Below are 20,270 nucleotides of genomic sequence, written 5' to 3'. Positions count from 1 at the left end.
CAATGTATGAACCAGAGGAATGGCATGCTAAAGGAGAAAGTTTCTTACTTCCCACCTATTTCCCGCCAATAATCAGTCAGGCTGTTATACTCCGTACGCAGCAGTAATCCCATCTATCGGAGTGAGTGGCAGCATAAGAGAAAGAACATCACACCAATGGTCAATCTAATGTTATTGTTGATCAATGTTATGTGCTTTCGATATTGTAGGCCTTCACATTTAGTTTTATTCTGACTCTGAAATACCACTCATCTTAGTCGGTACGGTAAAACTGAATAAAACATGAATGACTGGAAATTGTATTCTCTATAACTTTTCTTATGTAGTACTTTTCAATAGGACCAAGAATATAGGTATTTAAAAATTAAATTTAAGGCGCCTTCCCCTAAACTACAATTTATTCCAGAGTGAGAAAAATTGTTTACAGCTTAGACTGTAGTGTCTTATTCCCCGACTCTATAACCGATTTTCATTAAATTCTGTTAACCCATTTTCTCGTGGCTCGGCGTTGATATGGACTTGGCAAGAAAAATGCAAATTCATGAATATCCGGTTATCATAGCCGGTACGGTAAAAATGTATAAAACATAAATGATTGGAAATTTAATTCCATATAACTTATGTAGTATTTATCGATAGGACCAGTACTAATGCAAATATTTGAGAATTAAATTTTGGGTCTTCCCCTAAACTACCATTTCACTCAACGTGAATAAAATAATTTATAGCCCAGATTGTAGTGACTTCACATACTAATTTTCATTAAATTCTCTTCAGCCGTTTTCTCGTGATGCGTGTACCTACAGACAGAAATTACGGAAAAGTAAAAAGTGCATTTCCTTGTTACTGTGGATATGACCGATACAGGAATACCATCCTTTTCAAATTCTGAGCAATGTACAGACAAAACTCTTATTATATATATATATATATAGAGAGAGAGAGAGATAGGGACACGTTTCACCCTTAATGAGGTACTCTGAATTGAGTCTGTACAAGACTCAGCGAGTATAAGAACAATCAGGATCAGGATCTATCGTTCTTTCAGGTATGAGATTTTTAGGCTGATGATGCCCTCATTATGGGTGAAACATGTCCCTATATCTAATATGCTAAGAACTATTTCTTAAATTTACATAAAAAACTCTTATGTATTGAACAGGTGGAATTTATAATCTAGTATTATTTGACTTTATTATTAATGGTCGTTCATAGTCCCACCGTTTGGTGTTGAGACCGCCTGCTCATTACAATATCTTAATGGAAAGTAAATCCACTTATAGATCAAGCCTGCCAGGTTAAAATGGACTTTTTCTTTGTAAAAAAAATGAACTAAAATGTAATGGTTCTAAAGGCAACATGACGGGCTGAGAATCCAACGTTGAAATAGAATGTAACTTACACTATATGCAGAGGTCTTGCGGGTTGTGGGCACTACGAGCTCAATCGACAGACTGACTAGTTGGTGAGTTGAACGACTGGAGGGGTGTAGTAGGAGGAGACTGCAGCATAGGGAGTTGTTGCCCTTTCCCTTTCTAGAATATTGGATTGTATTCTGCATTTCTATTCTTGTGTTATGTTTGGCATGAATGAGATTGATATTTTTTATCGGAAGTTTCTTGTTTTTTCTTTGTGTGAACAATGAGAACTCTATATTAAGCTGCGCCTCCTCGTGTTCCAAGACCGAGTTTGTTTCGATGGCAAGTAAGTGAAGCTCAAAGTGAGCTATTCAGCTTTGTTTTTCTTGAGATCCAAGAACAGAATTTCGTCCCTAATCCAAAGGTGGTTAACTACTTTACATCGTGTTCTCACCTCATGTTGTTCCAGTCTACTTCTCTTCTGAATGGATTTCAAATGCTTAGGTGTGACATTCTCTTTAAGACATTTATTAAGAAAAATAAGGTCTTTTGAAATACTACGGATTTTAACATTCATGTTCTAAAATTTATTAATCAATTTTCTTTCCTGGCTGGCATAATCAATACATCATGGCCATCACGGTCAAGTTAATAGATGTTTATTATGCCAGCCAGGTAAGTTTTAGCTGTAATCTTTACTTTTCAAAACAATGCAATTTTTACTTGTAATTTACTTCTGAAAATAAAATTGTGATAGTTACATTTTAGCAATCTATATTGATCGCATTGAGAGCTTGGCAAATTTGGAGCCCCAGCACTTGCAAGGAGCTCTGCTTCCTTTGGTCATAGATGAATGTTTCTACACAAACCTTTCTCGAGAAATGCTTAACAGAATGGGCACACACACACGCACACACACACAGGTGCACTCGAGATATTTTATACAAAGTAGAGATAGATATGCATTTTAGCTCAATGTTATTTATATACAAAATATCTTAATTTGACACAGTTCCTTATATAAGAACCAGAGAAATGATTAAATATTTTCATTGGTTCTTATACAAACATATTTATAACTAAAAATAAAAAATGTTTTTTTTTTCACTTAACACCTTAGAGAATTCCAGTCTTCAGTTAAATACTGTGCAATTCTGTTAACAAGTTTCACTGAAGTGCTATTGATTATAATCATAAGTTGTTATTTAGAAGGTGCACCTCAATACTCACCCATTCTGTATTCCAGCCCGAAAATCTTTTGAGGATTTCACACCTATCATAAGGACAGCCATGAGAAAGAAGAAGCAGGTTAGAGCAAAACTTATCCGATAAACAGCTAGGTAGCCCACAGCCGACTCGCAATCTATCTCGTAAACTTGGGAACCTGTAGCACCTTTACAGAACGGCACCTGCGAACACAAAACAGTGTGGTGATGATTAAGGAAGCAATGAGAGCACTTTTGACAATGAATAACCACAATGAACAAAAGTGAACAAAAACAATAGGAAAAGAAGTGTTGCATAACAGTGACCTCCCCAGAAATTTTCATCAGCCAGGTGGCAGGAATGAGTAGCCAGGCGGAAAAAATGAAAATGATAAAATCTCAATTCATCCCCCTTAGGGCATTAATAATCTCAGGCAGGTAAACAAACTGCAAAATTGATCTATTTTAGTGTTATCACAAACAAGACAAAGAGTATTGTGAACTAGTGTTCTGCTGCTTGTTCATAATCATGTAACTGGGGTTTATCAGTCAGTTGCTGTGGAGTGCCATATGGGTTTGTAAAGTCATGCGGAATAGAGTACTAGTATGTGATTCCACACTAATCCATACACCACTTGCGCACAACACCACAATATGATATAGATGTTGATTCCCATATGGAACATGAAATATTTGTCCTGAATGAGTAAATTTATAATACCAATATAATGGTCGTTATTGGACATAGTCTCATAGTGCATTGGCACTGCTAGTGACTTCAAGTAGCCTATGCAGTTTCCTCCACAGTATGCACTAGCCTTGCGTCTTGGTAGGTGTGCTAAGTACCAACTGATGAGCCCAACTTAGCACACGAGAGCGAAATGCAGGCAACCAAGAATGAGTTAGCTGGAAAATTTATAATGTCCAATAACGGACCATGATATTGGTAATACAACACAATAGTCAAGCTAAATATTTAAACTCCAATGTATTTGATGCAATTTTGCTGACAATGAAGATTATTAAATAAACATTGTACAGTATTTACGTTTTAATTTAGAGCACCCAGAGACTCAAATATGTATTAATATTATGTAACTAGCATACATCTAAGTTATGTTAGCCACGTGGTCCATAAAAACAGCAGGGCTGTGCATTCATTAAGAAGGTCCTAGGGAAAACACTGGTTAGTCTCAAAGAGTAAACGAACACTTGAACCATGCTCAGGGTCAGTTGTACATTACCTAAAAATTGCACTAAGATTACGCACATACAGTCTTTTCTCAGATCCACTGCTACAAAATCATAGAAGTAACATAAGAGAATGCTACAATTGCACTTCCTGGGAGCCATATCTTTTGAAGACAGTCAATACAAATCTCGCAAAGTAACCTTAATTCCTCAGAAGTATGTGCAGTGTTATTCCAACTCTCCGTAAGGGTGTAGAGGCATCTCTTGACGACCTGACTCCACGAGTCTAGTCTGGGCAGGGTGAATTGCTTGCTGCAAGTTCTCTCCAATTAGGCTCTCGAGTTGATCTACTCATCTCAATGGAGCACGTCTTCGGGGCCTTCGAACAACAACTTTCCCTTCAATGGTCACCTTCTCCAGTCCACTGGGTCTTCTATGTGTAGAGGCATGATTTTTTCGCGTTAAGTTTTGAACGATTTCGCGAGAAGGATACTAATTTTCGCTTTATTTCGCGAAATAGATATTGCCATATCACTTTAATTTTGCTTTAATGAAATTCTAAAATTAATCATTAAAGGCTTCATTACCATCACTGATCATTGATTGTGGAGGTTTAATTGATAGACTGTACATACCTGGTACATACTTTTGAAGCCATTTCCGGACTGCAGGGTCGTCTACCTTCTCCAGAGGGATGTTGGCTTTGAGTAGCATCGCTGTTATTTCGTGATTATTTCATGAATAAATTCTATTTTTTCACTCATAGCTTTCTTTTGCATATCTAATGAGAGTTCTATTGTTGCCTGCCATTTCACTGTTGGAGTGCTAAATTTACGTTCTGAATGTTCCTTATTTTTAAAACAATGTTTTGAGACTCGCAAACTGTTTAGCTCTGCTGTGCACCGTAACACTTGTCGAACGACCCATCTTCGCTACTGTCTGTGACCACTTTCTTCATTTTACCTGACCACAAAGCCGAAATACACCAGTCAGTTGTGCTGCTTGCAGATATCATTAGGGATTCCAGGATTGCACAATGCCATGAGGAGACAAGAACAACATTCCAAACATTTCGTTTGGCAAGAAACCTGGAGCCAACCCCTTGTAATTCATCGTATATATTGCACCACAGTTTAAGTGAAAAAAAGACAGGATAAAAGGCATGCATACCTACAGTTACAATGTGATTTGATCATTAAATTTTAAACTAAAAAAACATTAAAATGGTTACAAGAAAATGTACCTAATCACTAATTTATGACACAGAATAATAATTATAATAATAATAATAATAATAATAATAATAATAATAATAATAATACAGTCAAACCTCAATATCTCGAATTTTCAGTATCTCGAACTAACTTAGATTTTCCGGCCGTTTGTCCTATTCTTCACGTGTATTTATTTCACTATTCTAGAAATTAGGTTAAACGAACTTCTCAATTTCTCGAAGCAAACATTTCCTCCCTTGAAGCAAAAAATACTATGTAACTCGAATTTTGTGCAACATTAACTGTGCAATACAGCATTTGTGAGAAAATAGTTAAGTAAAGGACGGGTTCCAGTGAAGCTGGAAACTAATATGACGGGAACCGAAAACTCGAACTTCTAGTAATCGCCAAATTGGCAAAGCCTCGCCGTTTCTCAGGTGTCAATTACTGGTCACGTACGAAAGCAAGCCTAGAAGTCGCGGATGACAAGCTCCATTTACGAAACTCGGCTGCGTGGTATTGACGAAGTTTCAATGTGTAGGGAGGAATGGTTAACTGCAATAAACAGAAGATACTAACGGATATTTTTCCAAACGTGTTAACGGAGCTATGTTTCTTATTTCACTACTGTATGTACTGTATCCTGTCTTCTAAAAACTTACTATAATAAGGGTTATAATTAAAGTGATGCTGTAAAAGAGTTTCTTTGTATATTTTTAAGTATCGGTACCGTTAAACATAATGTATTCAGTAAAAGCCCCATAGATACATTTGATTAAATTATGTGCTATACATGCTCAAAGACGGTATTCTCTATATTTCGAAATTTCGATAATTCGAAATAAAATTTATCTCCCGATGTGATTCGCATAATAGTTTCTTTTATTAGACTGTAAAATCAACGGAAATTTAATTTTATAGGTATCTCTGAACACTTGGTGATAACGTTTGTTATGTTTTGTGGCCATAACATGAAGAGAAAATACCAGAAACTGTCACCAACACAACTTCCTGAAATACATTCCCATTTAACTCATTAAAATTATGAAGTAAGAATTTTTAAAAATGCAGTGAAGTACCGGTACACGAAACTAGCACGTACAAGACAGATCGGCATGCTCATACATTATTAACATACGACTGACACGGAAAAAAGCATAGAACCGCTAAAAAAAAAAAAAAAAAAAAAAAAAAAAAAAACACGTGGCATACAATTACAATGAAATTACACACAAACGATGTTAATAGTGTGTGAACCACGCGATAAGAAACTCATTCTTTCGTCCCAATTAACCGAGTCGCTAGCGCTCGCTAGCCTCTCTTGCTTGTTGGACGATTGCCGTCCCGAATCCCCAGCCATAAAGCACACATGCTGCTGTAGAGAGCTGGAAACACGATACACGAACGCAACGGACTCACAAAATAAAGCATCAAATAAAAATGCTTGAAAATTAGGTTGGGTAAATTACACAAGCACATAAGAATGTATCTTTTATCCTAGGGGAAGAGTATTGACTGTACTGGAGGTTATATTGGTCAAAAATACGAAGAATTAAAAATAAATCGGAAAATCGGAAGATGAGTTAAAGAACGGAAAGTTTCCGGGTAAACCGGAAGGGTTGGCAGGTATGTTAATGATAAATTTCGTTCCTGTTGATGAATCTTGTTCGCTCTTCCTTTTCTATTCATACATAATCTTGGAACAAAATGTCAAGTTCGTTATCCACTACATATTTCGCTGTAATATCGCGCTTATCGCGAAATAATTGAATTTCACTTTAAAATGGCCTTGTCGCTTTAATTCGCGAACATAATATCCATATTTTCTTAACCAGACACATATGATTCGTAAAGATATCACGAAATCGCTTCAAAATATCTTTTGTCACGTTTATCGTTAATGCGAAAAAATCTATGTGATTGAAGACCTTGAGTTGCTGCTTGATAATTGTCGATAGTCTTAATTTGATGCCGAGCTGTTTCAGGATCGACTTGTTCATTTGGTCAGCCGTCCAAGGTATTCACAATATTCTTCTGTCACGAGTTATTAATTTCATTGATGGTCTAAGAGTCACAATATTATAGACAGATTTTCCACCTAATCAACACAATGTCTTTAAATTTGTGTATTCACTTAAAAAATACATTAATACAGTACTGATTTCAATCACCTAGAGATCATCTTCAGCTGAAGAAAATTAACATTAACAGGAACATTAAAAAGATAACATAACAAATACATCAATTTAATACATTACTAATTTTAAGACGATGTGCAATTTTTTAATATTAATGATATGTGCGTGATGACCCAGGGTGTTCCTCACATCAATGGTACTGGACTCAGGGAACAGTGAGAGGGCATCACCGACTTACTGTTGCTGTGTTCAAAGAGTACAGTTTCTGGATCAAGTGCTCCAGGTATGAATGTCCCCACTTAGATGGGAATGGCCCACAGTTTCGACCATTTTATCCTTATCAAAAGCATTTTTTGTAATCCAAGAAACACATATACATCACAACATTGAATTCTCTGGTCCTCTGCATGAGCTGCTGGAGGTTAGGAATTTACTCACGAGCTGCTTTCTGTGGAACGAACCCAATGTTTTCATATGGTATTTGCAGGAGGAGGAAGTTTTCAGCCTCTCATTATCATGAGTATGACTTTGCTGGAATGGCAAATGACAGCTTTGTTCTGTAATTTTCATAGTCAAGAGGTAAGCCCTTTTCCAAATAGTGGTATAAAGACTGAGAGGCATCATTGTGCTGACCGGGTCCCAGATGTCCAGATCTTCTGGCTCAGCCTTTGAAGAAAGCCAATGCAGAGCTCACCCATGTTGTTTAGCACTTTGGCGGTGATTCCATCAGAGCCAGGGTCTCTCCCATTGTGTAGCTTTTCACTGCAAGTTCTACGTCTTCCCTAAGAATTAATGGTTATAGGTCTTCATTTCCTTCTGGCATGTATTCTGGTTCATCATGAACCTGCTGGATGCAATACTTCTGCCACACTTTGGTCATGCCTTTCACATCAGTCCTTGATCTGCATCCCAGGCTTGAATTCTCGAGCCAAGTACTTCACTTTAGGCTGTCATAGTTCTGCGCAGTGATTCTCTGTTGCATGGTTCTTTAGCTCAGAACACAGCTTCTTAACCCATTCGCATCATTTGAGAAGCTGTGATCACCCTGAACCCAAAAGCTTTAGTTTCCTGGGAGGTGCCCGCCGAGTCATCGGAAGAACTTTGGCGGATCGCTAGCTGACATCGTTTATGGTTAGAACTAGGGCAGTATCCAATCACCTTCGAACCTCTAACTTTCGTTCTTGATTAATGAGAACATACTTGGCAAATACTTTTGCTTCGATTTATCTTGCGACGATCCAAGAATTTCAACTATAATGTCGCAATACGAATGCCCCTGCCTGTTCCTGTTAATCATTATTTCGGGTTCCGAAAACCAACAAAATAGAACCGAGGTCTGTTTCCATTATTCCATGCATACAGTATTCAGGCGCAGCCAGTCTGCTTTAAGGAAGCGGCCGTGGCCTTAAGGTACAGCCCAACAGTTCATTTTCATCAGTATTCATTATGCAATAGAACCAACATCGTGGTAATATGAGTTTGAAAGCACTTGTAGACAATGTTTTAAATGGCGATTCTAACAATAATAACTTTGGCCAACCAGACACCAGTGCGATCCGAACCCACAACCTCCCGATATCGCGTCGGTTGCTCTATCAATTGAGCTATGGTGGCCTAGGCCATCTTTGTTCTGTTGGAAAGGATCAGCTACAGGTCTGGCACAACTGCCATCACACTGCAGAGTGTGTTTAAGTTGCCCGTTGAGGGCGAAGTCGATGAATATTGAATTTCCACGACAGCATTGTAACCGAAACCGACTTTCAACCTATTAGGACGTGTTACGTACATTTAGTACGTGTTGAAGAGATGTTAAGTACAGAACAAAAATTACCAACCAGACACCAGTGGGATCCAAACCTACAACCATTTTTGTCCAACTCGTTACTGATCTCAAATATAACATCATATGTCTTCATATATGAATGCGGCATAACAGGATTATACTAGACCTGGTTATGAACTTCAACTGGATTTGTTTCGGCACGAAATAGTGTTCTTGTTACTCTTGAATTGTGTTATGTATTTTTAGATCTTTATGACTTAATTTTTGCATTGCTTTGCTAATTGGCTGATGATGACACTTCAAATGTGTTGAAACCAGTCCCAAATGAACAGGTTGTAACTTCTATTTGGTTCAACTTAATAACAGAGTACTGAAAGGTGGATCCTTCCTTCTATTTAATACTGTATATTTCGCTATTCAATACGGAACAATCATGAAATTTTTAACTTTAAATCTTCAAATTGTCCCAAATCATGAGAAACAACAAATTTGATGTTATTGTCATATCACATTCCTTGTTAGATTTAGTATTGTTTTATAATTGCATGGTATGTGAATATTAGATCGTGTAACCAGCTGAGGATGGCCTAAGAAAGATCAAAACCAGTCCTGCAGATTAAATGACATAAAATAAAGTATAGATTAGGTGAAACCTCCTTTTATTGCAATTTTTTTTGCTGCTTATTCTAATGCGTAGGCAAGTCAATAAGTATCTGCAATTTTGCTCTAATTGTCTTTAGGTTGGCTCTATGGCGTTGTGAGCTCACCAGCCGCTAGATGGCACTGTTGTCTATGTCTGTGGTAGGTTTCAGTATTATCAGATCAGTACAGCTTAAGCTGTTGCGATGTAAAGATGGCCGCACCGCCGTCTGCACCAAGGAAGAACAGCGTTCCGTAATCCATTTCTTGTGGTCAGAGAACCATGGCTAGTGTGCATATGGTTTTCCGCGTCATCAACAGTTCGTCTGTTATTCAGGATCATATCATGCACTTCAATATTGACACCTGGATCTTCCCCCTCATCCTTCACGCTCGTGCGCCCCCTTTTGAACTGCTTAATCCACTGGTAAACACTTTGATGTCTTCTATGAATTTCCGCTCCTGGTACACTCTCGGACCACAAATATGCATTACGGAACGCTGTTCTTCCTTGGCACAAATGGAGTGGTGCAGCCATTTTTACATCACAATTGCACAAGCTGTACTGATCTGATAACACTGAAACCTACCAGACAGACAACTGTGTCATCTAGCGGGTAGAGAGCACACACCACCACAGAGTCAACCTAAAGACAGAGTAAAATTGCACATGCTTATTGACTTTCCCTCGTAAAACCAAAACAGTTTGGAAACTAAAGGCTATCAAATTATGAAATGATCATAATGCCAAGCCAACCGTGGGGAACATACAAGAATAATTTCTAATTAATAAAATCATATTTTACACCAGAAAACTGGGACAACAATCTGCTCCTTTTTGGAGAAAGGATCTATGGCACTGGCATGTTTTACACAGTAAATATTACCTTTTTGAGAGCATCTTGTAATCCTGGCGAAAGCGTGATACAGGCAGCGATTGTACCCAGCAGTAGCATGATGGCGTACATGATGCGAGTAGATGTTGAGTTGCGGCATGTTGGGCACGCAGAGCAACACAGACCGCAGGCAGCACTGCCACAGCAACACGCCAACTGTACGAGAGTTTAAAAATTAGACAAGTGTATAAGATTAATATACACAACACAAAATATGATACACTACAGAGTCCAGATATTTAGGCACTGATAGACTAGAATGCAAACTTACTTAACCCTAGCACTAGCAACTGACAAATATTAGATATGTTTGTATTTCTTCTCGTAATTTCCTCATTTCTTCCAGATGTCACGACAGTCTACTTCCTGTCGTTCTCGATGTCGACAATAGCCGTGGGTTCAGTTTCATTCATATTTACAACCTCTTTGGACGTAAAATCACAGAAATTAATGAGTGCAGTTTTCCGACCATCTGTTTGAGCGCCATTTTTGTAGTGTTTGTAAACATACACGGGCTTTGCTACTGAATTTCATTTTATTTCTTAGTTTTCCGTCCAGTGCAAGGTATTTATTTTCTCTATATGTACTCGATTTATTATATACATTTTTAGCACAGTGAAATTAGGAATGCAGTAGTGCGAAATTTGTTGGAAGATGAAAGTGATGCATCTGACTGAGGTTATTCAGAATGAAGAGAGATTCAGAGTCAGATTTGGAATGTTTATCAGCTATTTCTTCGCATCAAATATCAGAAAGTGATGACGAATCTCCCATAAAGTAATGTGGTCTAAGGCCGTGCCTCCAAATGATTGCATGCCAATACATTTTCCCTAATATTTTCATGAATATACCTCTCATAGTGATGAAACATTTGCTAGTGCATTACAGAAACGTTATTGACAATCCGTAAATCTCTGTGACATGTTTCAGTTTTGTGTACATATGATTGAAAAATATTATTTTGAATTTAGGAATTACACTTTTTGAACAGTCTGCACATTTTACTAGTCAAAACATTTATGCAATTTTGTGTCACCACAACCACCCTCAGTGTATTAGCTTTATGCAGATATATAAAACTTCATAGATTTATTTCATATCTTGTGGATATTTTGTATTTTATTTAGACAAGTAAAAGTTGCCAAATATGGCAGCCACCACAGGAATCAACATTGCCAGTTCTAGGGTTAAGCAAGTAACAAGTACACTATCCTGTATAATGGTTATGCGACGAGATTTACATAGACATCAGGCATACAGCCTATAGAACTCCTAGAATTTACGTTACACTCACTATAGTACAAGAACAGGTTGCATGACACTTCCTATTAACCCGTAACTACCTGGGTCGGTCTTCTAGACCGGTAACACCCATTCCGCAGTTAGTGCGGACTTGTCCGGCCTTGTAATCGCTTAGCTCTTTACAAAGGTGAAAAATGAGAGCATCCTCCTATTTCAATACATTATATATTCCGTCATTAGACGGAGTAAACAAATTCAAACTGTTTCGGTTCGTTTGAGCCATCTTCAGTGAAAAATGAGGGGGTTGAAATAATTTACATAATATAAGTTGAAAAAATGCTAAAAAACATAATGAAGGAGCAAATGAAAAAACAAAGAAAAGAGAGCCTAGACAGAAACAAAATTAGCACAAATATACAATATTTACATCAATACGCGGAGCTCAGTAATTCAAAATAACAGCCAGTCAAGAGAAAACAATCACTAAGCTGTTTGCAAGATATAACTTGTTATAGCACTGTGTACGTCTCAAGACCGCACCCAGGTGTAAGTGCAATACGGTGGGCTACAGAGATGTCAGGAACTGTTTCATTCGGTGACAGTAATTTTGATAAAATAGTACAATAGTGGGTAGATGTTTCAGAAAGTGAATTATCTGGAGAAGAGGACACATTTGAGCTCAGATCATGGGAGTGCTTCGGAACAAGAAGACTGATGTGTAGGAAGAGAAAATTCTGAAAATAACAGGGATGATAATTGCAATTCATCAGATGATACTGGTTACTTCAGCACACCTCCCAAAGCATTTTCTGGTAAGAACATTTGCCACTCCAGAACAAAGGAAGCCAGGCTGAGTGGCTCAGACGGTTAAGGCGCTGACCTTCTGACCCCAAAGTGGCAGGTTCGATCCTGGCTCAGTCAGGTGGTATTTGAAGGTGCTCAAATACGTCAGCCTTGTGTCGGTAGATTTACTGCCACATGAAAGAACTCCAGCAGGACTAAATTCTTGCCCTCGGGGTCTCCGAAGACAGAAAAAGTAGTTAGTGGGACGTAAAGCAAATATTATTATTATTATTATTATTATTATTATTATTAGAACAAAGAAATGACATTGTGGTGAAGCCTCCAGGACTTGTAGGACAAATATGCGATTGTGACGCAAGCCTGAAAACATGTGCATGTAAAGTGCTCGCAATTTTCAAGAAAGCCTTGTGTATTTCAAATGGTCTTCTGCATTGTATTTTATTAATGTATTCAATTTTCAAATATGCTTAAACATCATCTCTACCATATTTTAAATATTTATTATGTGAATAGGAACTGTAATGACAGGGCGGATGAAACCATAACTCATATATTTACATGAACTTAATATGGACGAACTAAAAACCGAAAATGGTCGAATTTGTCAAATAAGTCTCAGACCGGACCCGTGTAGTTAAGATCAACCAAATTACTTTGCATTTTACCCAATTACTGCATAAAAATCTGATGTCTAGTGATAACACAGTAAAGCAAACCTGACAGGGAACTAAGTAGATGGGGAAAAATCCTCCCAATGTAAATGTCTTTCATACCTCTCAACGCGCACACACAACCTCCGACTGACTATTTTATTATCATAAGAAAAGGAAATGTAGAAAAAGCAATATGGATTTAGAAGAGATTAATGAAATTTTTGATGTAATTTTTGCATTAACATTGGAGAAAAGATGGGAGTTCAGAAAGGATCTAGTGATGTCATTTTAAGATACTGAGAAGGCATACAACAATTTACCACGGCAACTGGTCTTGGATGCATTGATAAAAATCCACAGTTCTAGCCCTTTAGGCAAGCAACTCATTGTTGAATACATCCTAGGGATATGATTAGTCTACAAATTTTAAGCAAGTAAAATATAATTAAACTAGCTGATGTACCCGTGCTTCGCTACGGAATTCTAAATTTTATACAGAATTCTAGGTAGTGTAAACGTTGTGAGCAAGATTGTACTAAGTTGCATAGCTCTTAACCTTGCCCTAGAAACACGATGGGGAAATCACCAACGTCTTTTCTCACATGAAGACTGGGTTAGGGAATTTTCATTGTAATGGTAGGCCAGCTTGCCTGCCGTCAGTCACAATCAGGTTGGGGAGTTTTCATTATAATGGAAGACACTCACTCTCCAGCTGCCTTTAGAGATTCTCAGAAAGACTCTCTTAGTGGTTTTCCTAACTGAAATGAACATGGGCAATGCTTTCATATGAAATACTCGATCTAATGAAAAACCACACATTTTCTCACTTTTAACAAACAGTACTATGCTGCCGAACTAACAGTCCAAAGCTACAGAGCTGGAATGACCAAGACACAGACATCCACGATCCGCGAACAATCTTCGTCCTTTTTTCGGCTGGGGGGTTCGAATAGTGGATAGTCCCAGGGCAAAAACTATGCCCGTTTAATCTGTTTCCTGGGAGTACCCGATGAGTCTGAAAATCTCAATTCACTACACTGGCAGGGGAAAGAACTATCTGACGTGGAAGCAATTTTTCCTCCAAGCCAGGGAAGAAACCACATCTTCGCTGCTAATTTGGAATAAAATTAATGTAGATTTAATAAAATTTAAGAGGAAGAAGCTTTTCTTAAGAAACGGCTTTTTTCAGGGTTGAATTTTGAGTTATTTAGTGAATTGTGGTACTATAATTTGGAATAGGCCTAAATTGTAATTCTAGACCAGTTCATCCTACTACTACTAACTGAGCCTTTGACTTAAGTGCGCACACTGCTCATTCAAAACAGCACGTCAAAGTAGGTATCAAATAGCTGGCATACTATGATGAACCAGTGTGTTACGTCCCAGCAGTATCAGAAAATGTATGAATCAGAGGAATGCATGCTAAATAAGAAAGTTATCTAACTCCTCAGTTATTTCCCGCCAATATTCAGTTAGGCTGTTATACTCTGTATGCAGCAGTAATCCCATCTATCGGAGTTGAATGTCAGCATAAGAGGCAAAGAACATTACAACAAACAACGGTCAGTGTAATGTTATTGTTGATCAATGTTACGCGCTTTCGATATTGTAGGCCTTCACATTATTAATTTCTTCCGGTTCTGAAATACCACTCATCACAGTCAGTACGGTAAAAGTGAATGAAACATAAATGATCGGAAATTGTATTCTCTATAACTTTTGTTATGTAGTACTTTTCCATCGGACTAAGAACATAGATGTTTAAAAATTAAATTTTAGGAGCCTTCCCCTAAACTACCATTTCACCCAGGGTGAATAACATTGTTTATAGCTTAAACTGTAGTTTCTTATTCCCCGACTCCATATACTGATTTTCATTAAATTCTGTTTAACCATTTTGTCGGGGCTCGGCGTTGATATGGACTTTGCAACAAAAATACAAATTCATGAATATATGTGTTATCATAGCCGGTACGGTAAAAATGCGTAAGACGTAAATGATTACAAATTTAATTCTCTATAACTTTAGTTATGTAGTATTTAACGATATGACCACTAATAATATAAATATTTGTGAATTGAATTTTAGGCCTTTCCTAAACTACCATTTCACTCAGCGTGAATAAAATGATTTATAGCCTAGATTATAGCGGCTCACTTTACATAGCGATTTTTTTTAAATTCTCTTCAGCCGTTTTCTCGTAATGCGTGTACATACATACAGAAATTACGGAAAAGTAAAAACTGAATTTTCTTGTTACTGTGGACATGATCAATACAGAAATACCATTCAATTCAAATTCTGAGCAATGTACAGACAACACTTATTTTATATAGATATGAGAATATCCCTTTGCTGGCAGACCTAGTGTTTACAGTGCACTATGTCTTCTGGTATGGGCTAGAGCAATTTTGTTACTTTCATTGATCTGTCTCAGCTTTATCCTTGGCTTTGACAAAATGAAAGTGACTGAGGTATGAGTGATGCTAGTAATGCCATGCCTTCTGCAGCCAGTCCCTGCTATGAATGGCGTGAAAATATTGCTCATAGGGTTGGTTGGTGCTTGCATTTCAGTGGGCTTGGCAGACTATATATAATAGCAACTTCTGGCTCGGTGAGGAAAGCAACGGGAAACTACCTCACTCCTCATTTCCCAAGTACGCCTCTTCAGTGATGCCTAGGCCATCTATGACAGCTGATGGCAGAGCTGTTGAGGATCCAACCAGCCTTCGGGCTGAGGACCAAACAAACAAAACAAAGATACGAGAATATATTCTTTATTCCTAAAAATTACAATTCATTTCTTAATCATCGTTTTCCAATTACATTAGTAGTTTGCCTTTTTCTACCATCACGAGCACTAATGTGAGTCAATGTAGAGATTCACATAAGCCCTTATATTTCATTCAGTGTGGACATACATACATTATCATTATAGACTTATGCCTTTCAGCATTCAGTCTGCAAGCCTCTGTGAATTTACTAAACGTCGCCACAATCCTCGATTTGCAACTAGTCTTGTGGCCTCATTTAGTTCTATACCTCTTATCTTTAAATCGTTAGAAACCGAGTCTAACTATTGTCGTCTTGGTCTACCTCTACTTCTCTTACCCTCCATAGCAGAGTCCATTATTCTGCTAGGTAACCTATCCTCCTCTATTCGCCTCACATGACCCCACCACCGAAGCAGGTTTATGCATACAGCTTCATCCATCGAGTTCATTCCTAAATTAGCCTTTATCTCCTCATTCCGAGTACCATCCTGCCATTGTTCCCACCTGTTTGTACCAGCAATCATTCTTACTACTTTCATGTCTGTTACTTCTAACTTATGAATAAGATATCCTGAATCCACCCAGCTTTCGCTCCCGTAAAGCAAAGTTGGTCTGGAAACAGACCGATGTAAAGATAGTTTCGTCTGAGAGCTGACTTCCTTCTTACAGAATACTGTTGATCGCAACTGCGAGCTCACTGTATTAGCTTTACGACACCTTGATTCAATCTTACTATATTACCATCCTGGGAGAACACACAACCTAAATACTTTGTATTATCGACCTGTTCTAGCTTTGTATCACCAATCTGACATTCAATTCTGTTGAATTTCTTACCTACTGACATCAATTTAGTCTTCGAGAGGCTAATTTTCGTACCATACTCATTGCACCTATTTTCAAGTTCCAAGATATTACACTGCAGGCTTTCGGCACAATCTGCCATTAAGACCAAGTCGTCAGCATAGGCCAGACTGCTTACTACATTTCCACCTAACTGAATCCCTCCCTGCCATTTTACACCTTTCAGCAGATGATCCATGTAAACTACGAACAGCAAAGGTGAAAGATTACAGCCTTGTCTAACCCCTGTAAGTACCCGAGAGTACTGAATCAAGGAATATGTTATAGAAAGAATTATTTAAATTTACTATGGCTAGGATTTGAATCAAAAAGAAAACTAGTACAGAAACAAGTGATTTTAGGCTGTTTTTCTGGTACTGCATTTAAGGCCGAAGTGATTTTCCAAATTTCTTTTTTTTTCCCCCCCAGCTACCCAAGACTTGCAATTTGAAACCTTTCCGGGCCCTTTAAGCCCTTCAACTTGCGGCACAATTGAGGAAATTGCTTAATTTTACATTATTCATAATACGGGGACCCCTACTTTGTCCGCAAAGAAACAGGACTTCAAACAACGAAGTGTATCATCCCCTCTACTCTTCACAGCCATGGATGAAATCCACAAGTGTACAACAAAAAATGGGAATCAAAGAGACAAACCCCTTACTCTTTGCACACGGCATAGTGATATGAAATGGAAGTACAAGACGTTACTGTATGAAATCAGGAGACAGAGGAATGAAAATGAAAATTCACAGCTTGTTTCCAGTCATTCAACCAGGTCAGGAATGGAATGAATGAAGCCCCCCCATCTAGCGGCAAGGATAGAAACTGCGATGACTGCCAAAGCCAGTCTCACTCCTCTGGGGCAATGATTAATGACCGACAGATGAAATGATACTGGAGTGTGTTGCTGGAATGAAAGACTGCAGGATATACCAGAGTACCCCCCGAGAAAAATCTGTCCCACCCCACTTTGTCCAGCACAAATCTCAAATGAAGCGACCAGGAGTTGAACGATGTAGATGTTGATTCCCATAGGGAACCTAAAATATTTGTCCTGAATGAGTAAATTTATAATACCAATATAATGGTCCGTTATTGGACATTATAAATTTTCCAGCTAACTCATTTTTGGTTGCCGGCGTTTCGCCCTCGTGTGCTAAGTTAGGCTCGTCAGTTGGGACTTAGCACACCACCCAAGACGCAAGGCTAGTGCATACCGTGGAGGCCACTGCATAGGCTACTTGAAGCCACCAGCAGTGCCAATGCACTATGGGAGCTATGTCTCATTTCCAAAAAGTGATGTCTGCTAGCACTGCCATTGGCTGACAATGGGAAATTACATCATTCCCAGAAATCAACACTCAGTTACCAATCCATGCAGAATAAAAACACAAGTGAAACAGAGCCAATGAATGACCAATAAACAGTTATTCAGTAGGTACTTTGCACATGAAATTCACTGCAGTCTCAATATCGAGGCCCTACCAATGGTTTTGTCACTAGTCTGACCTAACCAATCCACAATGGCTTAAGTGATTATCCAGCACACAGTCGTACCACACCTAGAAGCTTTCAATACAAGTGGTAATTGCTGTTAATGTTGGGCAGTGCAGAGTAAAATTTTTCAGAAATACTACTTTATTGAAATTAGATTGTCCCATTCTGAAAGGTGAAATTTGTTACCAAGAGGAGCTGTGAAAAAAATCATTGGGCTTCCTCACGACTGACCAGATGGAATGATATATACTCCAAGGAGTTGCTGCGTGTTGGGCCTTGTGAAAGCTAAATGGGAGGCTTCCTTATAACACCAATACCTGTAACCGTCTGCTTCGAGTCGAAGACGCCCACCTCCACTCTGTCAAAGACTTACAGAGTGAGAGGAAATCTGTCTTTGGCATTTTAAATATCAACGAAGTTGATAACTGGACTGGCAGGCGATTAAGATGAGCCTTAAGGGAGAAAGGCTTTCTTACATTGGCTTCCCACTTAATGAGAGGAAGAGGAGTCTCGATATATACAGACTTGCCCAAAGCCAACTTGTGGGTGATTAGTCATAGTGGATTATCTTCAGAGTGGATGAATCCAACACCTTGGCGGTTCGAGCAGTCCCTGGAAGGTGCACAAGTACAACCCACTGCCGTCATCTGACTGCAGCGAGACAAACTTTCGGACAAGTGCTTAGTATCTGTCCCAAAGGAGCACTGCACAGCTCTAGCTCCAGCATTAAGGGAAATGAAGTGCCAAATTCACGAAGAAGTTCACTATGTGCCTTCTACGGCGTCGAATAGAAGAGCCAACATTGTCGTTCATCCAAAAAAGCATAGTGCTTTAGTGTTGAATCCCACTATTTGTTTTGAAAGAGACACTGAGCAGGTGATTGAAGTTGATACAGAAAAGAGATATTTATGAACCATGCCTTCCATATTTAAGGAAATACAGTGAAACCTCGGAATGCGAGTAACTTGGTCTACGAGTGTTTTGCAAGACGAGCAAACATTTTAAATAAATTGTAACTTGATAAGCGAGTGAGGTTCCGCAATACGAGCGTCACGTGTGCCTATGGTTTCCCCTTCCCTGTTCGTTTCTTGAATGGATGAACGAGATCTTTGGTCCTGTAGTGAAGAAATAATTTTCAGAAAATAATCTGCCGCTCAAAGTCTTGCTGGTTATGGACAATGATCCTGCTCATCCTCCATGCCTTGAGACCTTGAGGACATCTTACTGGAGAAATTCAAGTTCGTTAAGGTTAAGTTGCCTCCTCCCAACACTACTCCACTTCTTCAGCCAATGGATCAGCAAGTCATTTAGAACTTCAAGAAGCTATACACCAAAGCACTATTTCAGTGATGCTTCGAAGTGACCAAAGGAACAAACCTTACCTTCCGAGAGTTTGAGAGAAATCATTTCCCCATCATGGACTGTCTGAAGATCATCAATAAAGCCTGAGATGGAGTCACCAAGAGAACTCTCACTTCCGCTTGGGGAAAGCTGTGGCCTGACTGTTCTTGACATGACTTTGAGGGGATTGTTGTTGACAATGAGCTGCCGATTGTCGATGAAATTGTATCCTTAGGGAAGACTATGGGGCTGGAGGTGAATGACTTGGAAGAACATACCCAGGAACCGACCATCAACGAACTGATGGACCTGCATCACGAACAGGAGGAGGTTATGGAGGAGGTCTCGCGCGGGGAAGAGGAGGAGGAAAAGTCAGTGGAATCTCTCACTTCAACTGAGAATCGGGAGAAGTAAAAAATGTGGGAAACGGTGCAAAATTTTGTAGAAAATCACCAACCATAAGGCTATGGCAGTGCGAGTGATGAATCAGTTCAATGACAATGCAATGTCACATTTTCGTGAAATCCCCTAAAAGAGGCAAAAGCAAGTCATTGGACAGGTTCCTCGTTAAAGTTATAAAAAAAGAAAATTCCAGTGAGCCAAAGGATAGCAGTGATTCTGTTAGTGAAATTCGTGCTACACAGTAACTCTTCTCATGTCATCTCATCTCCCTCACACCAACAATGAT

General features: G+C 38.6%; 1 protein-coding gene across 4 annotated transcripts in view; it reads right to left on the bottom strand.

The window, feature by feature from the left end:
• Serinc (serine incorporator TMS1) overlaps positions 1-20,270 on the bottom strand; it is a 120,823-nt gene that overhangs the window by 88,852 nt on the left and 11,701 nt on the right. For all 4 annotated transcript variants that reach the window (XM_067158097.2, XM_067158099.2, XM_067158100.2 and 1 more), the window contains exons 2-3: positions 10,416-10,580; positions 2,589-2,767 (exon numbers count right to left, since the gene is read on the bottom strand). In XM_067158097.2, coding sequence (XP_067014198.1) covers positions 2,589-2,767; positions 10,416-10,580 — 344 coding nt within the window. The remainder of the gene's footprint in view (positions 1-2,588; positions 2,768-10,415; positions 10,581-20,270) is intronic.

The sequence above is a fragment of the Anabrus simplex genome, chromosome 14, assembly GCF_040414725.1.
Source record: "Anabrus simplex isolate iqAnaSimp1 chromosome 14, ASM4041472v1, whole genome shotgun sequence".
Lineage (NCBI taxonomy): Eukaryota > Metazoa > Arthropoda > Insecta > Orthoptera > Tettigoniidae > Anabrus > Anabrus simplex.
This window is presented reverse-complemented; position numbering and strand designations above follow the sequence as displayed.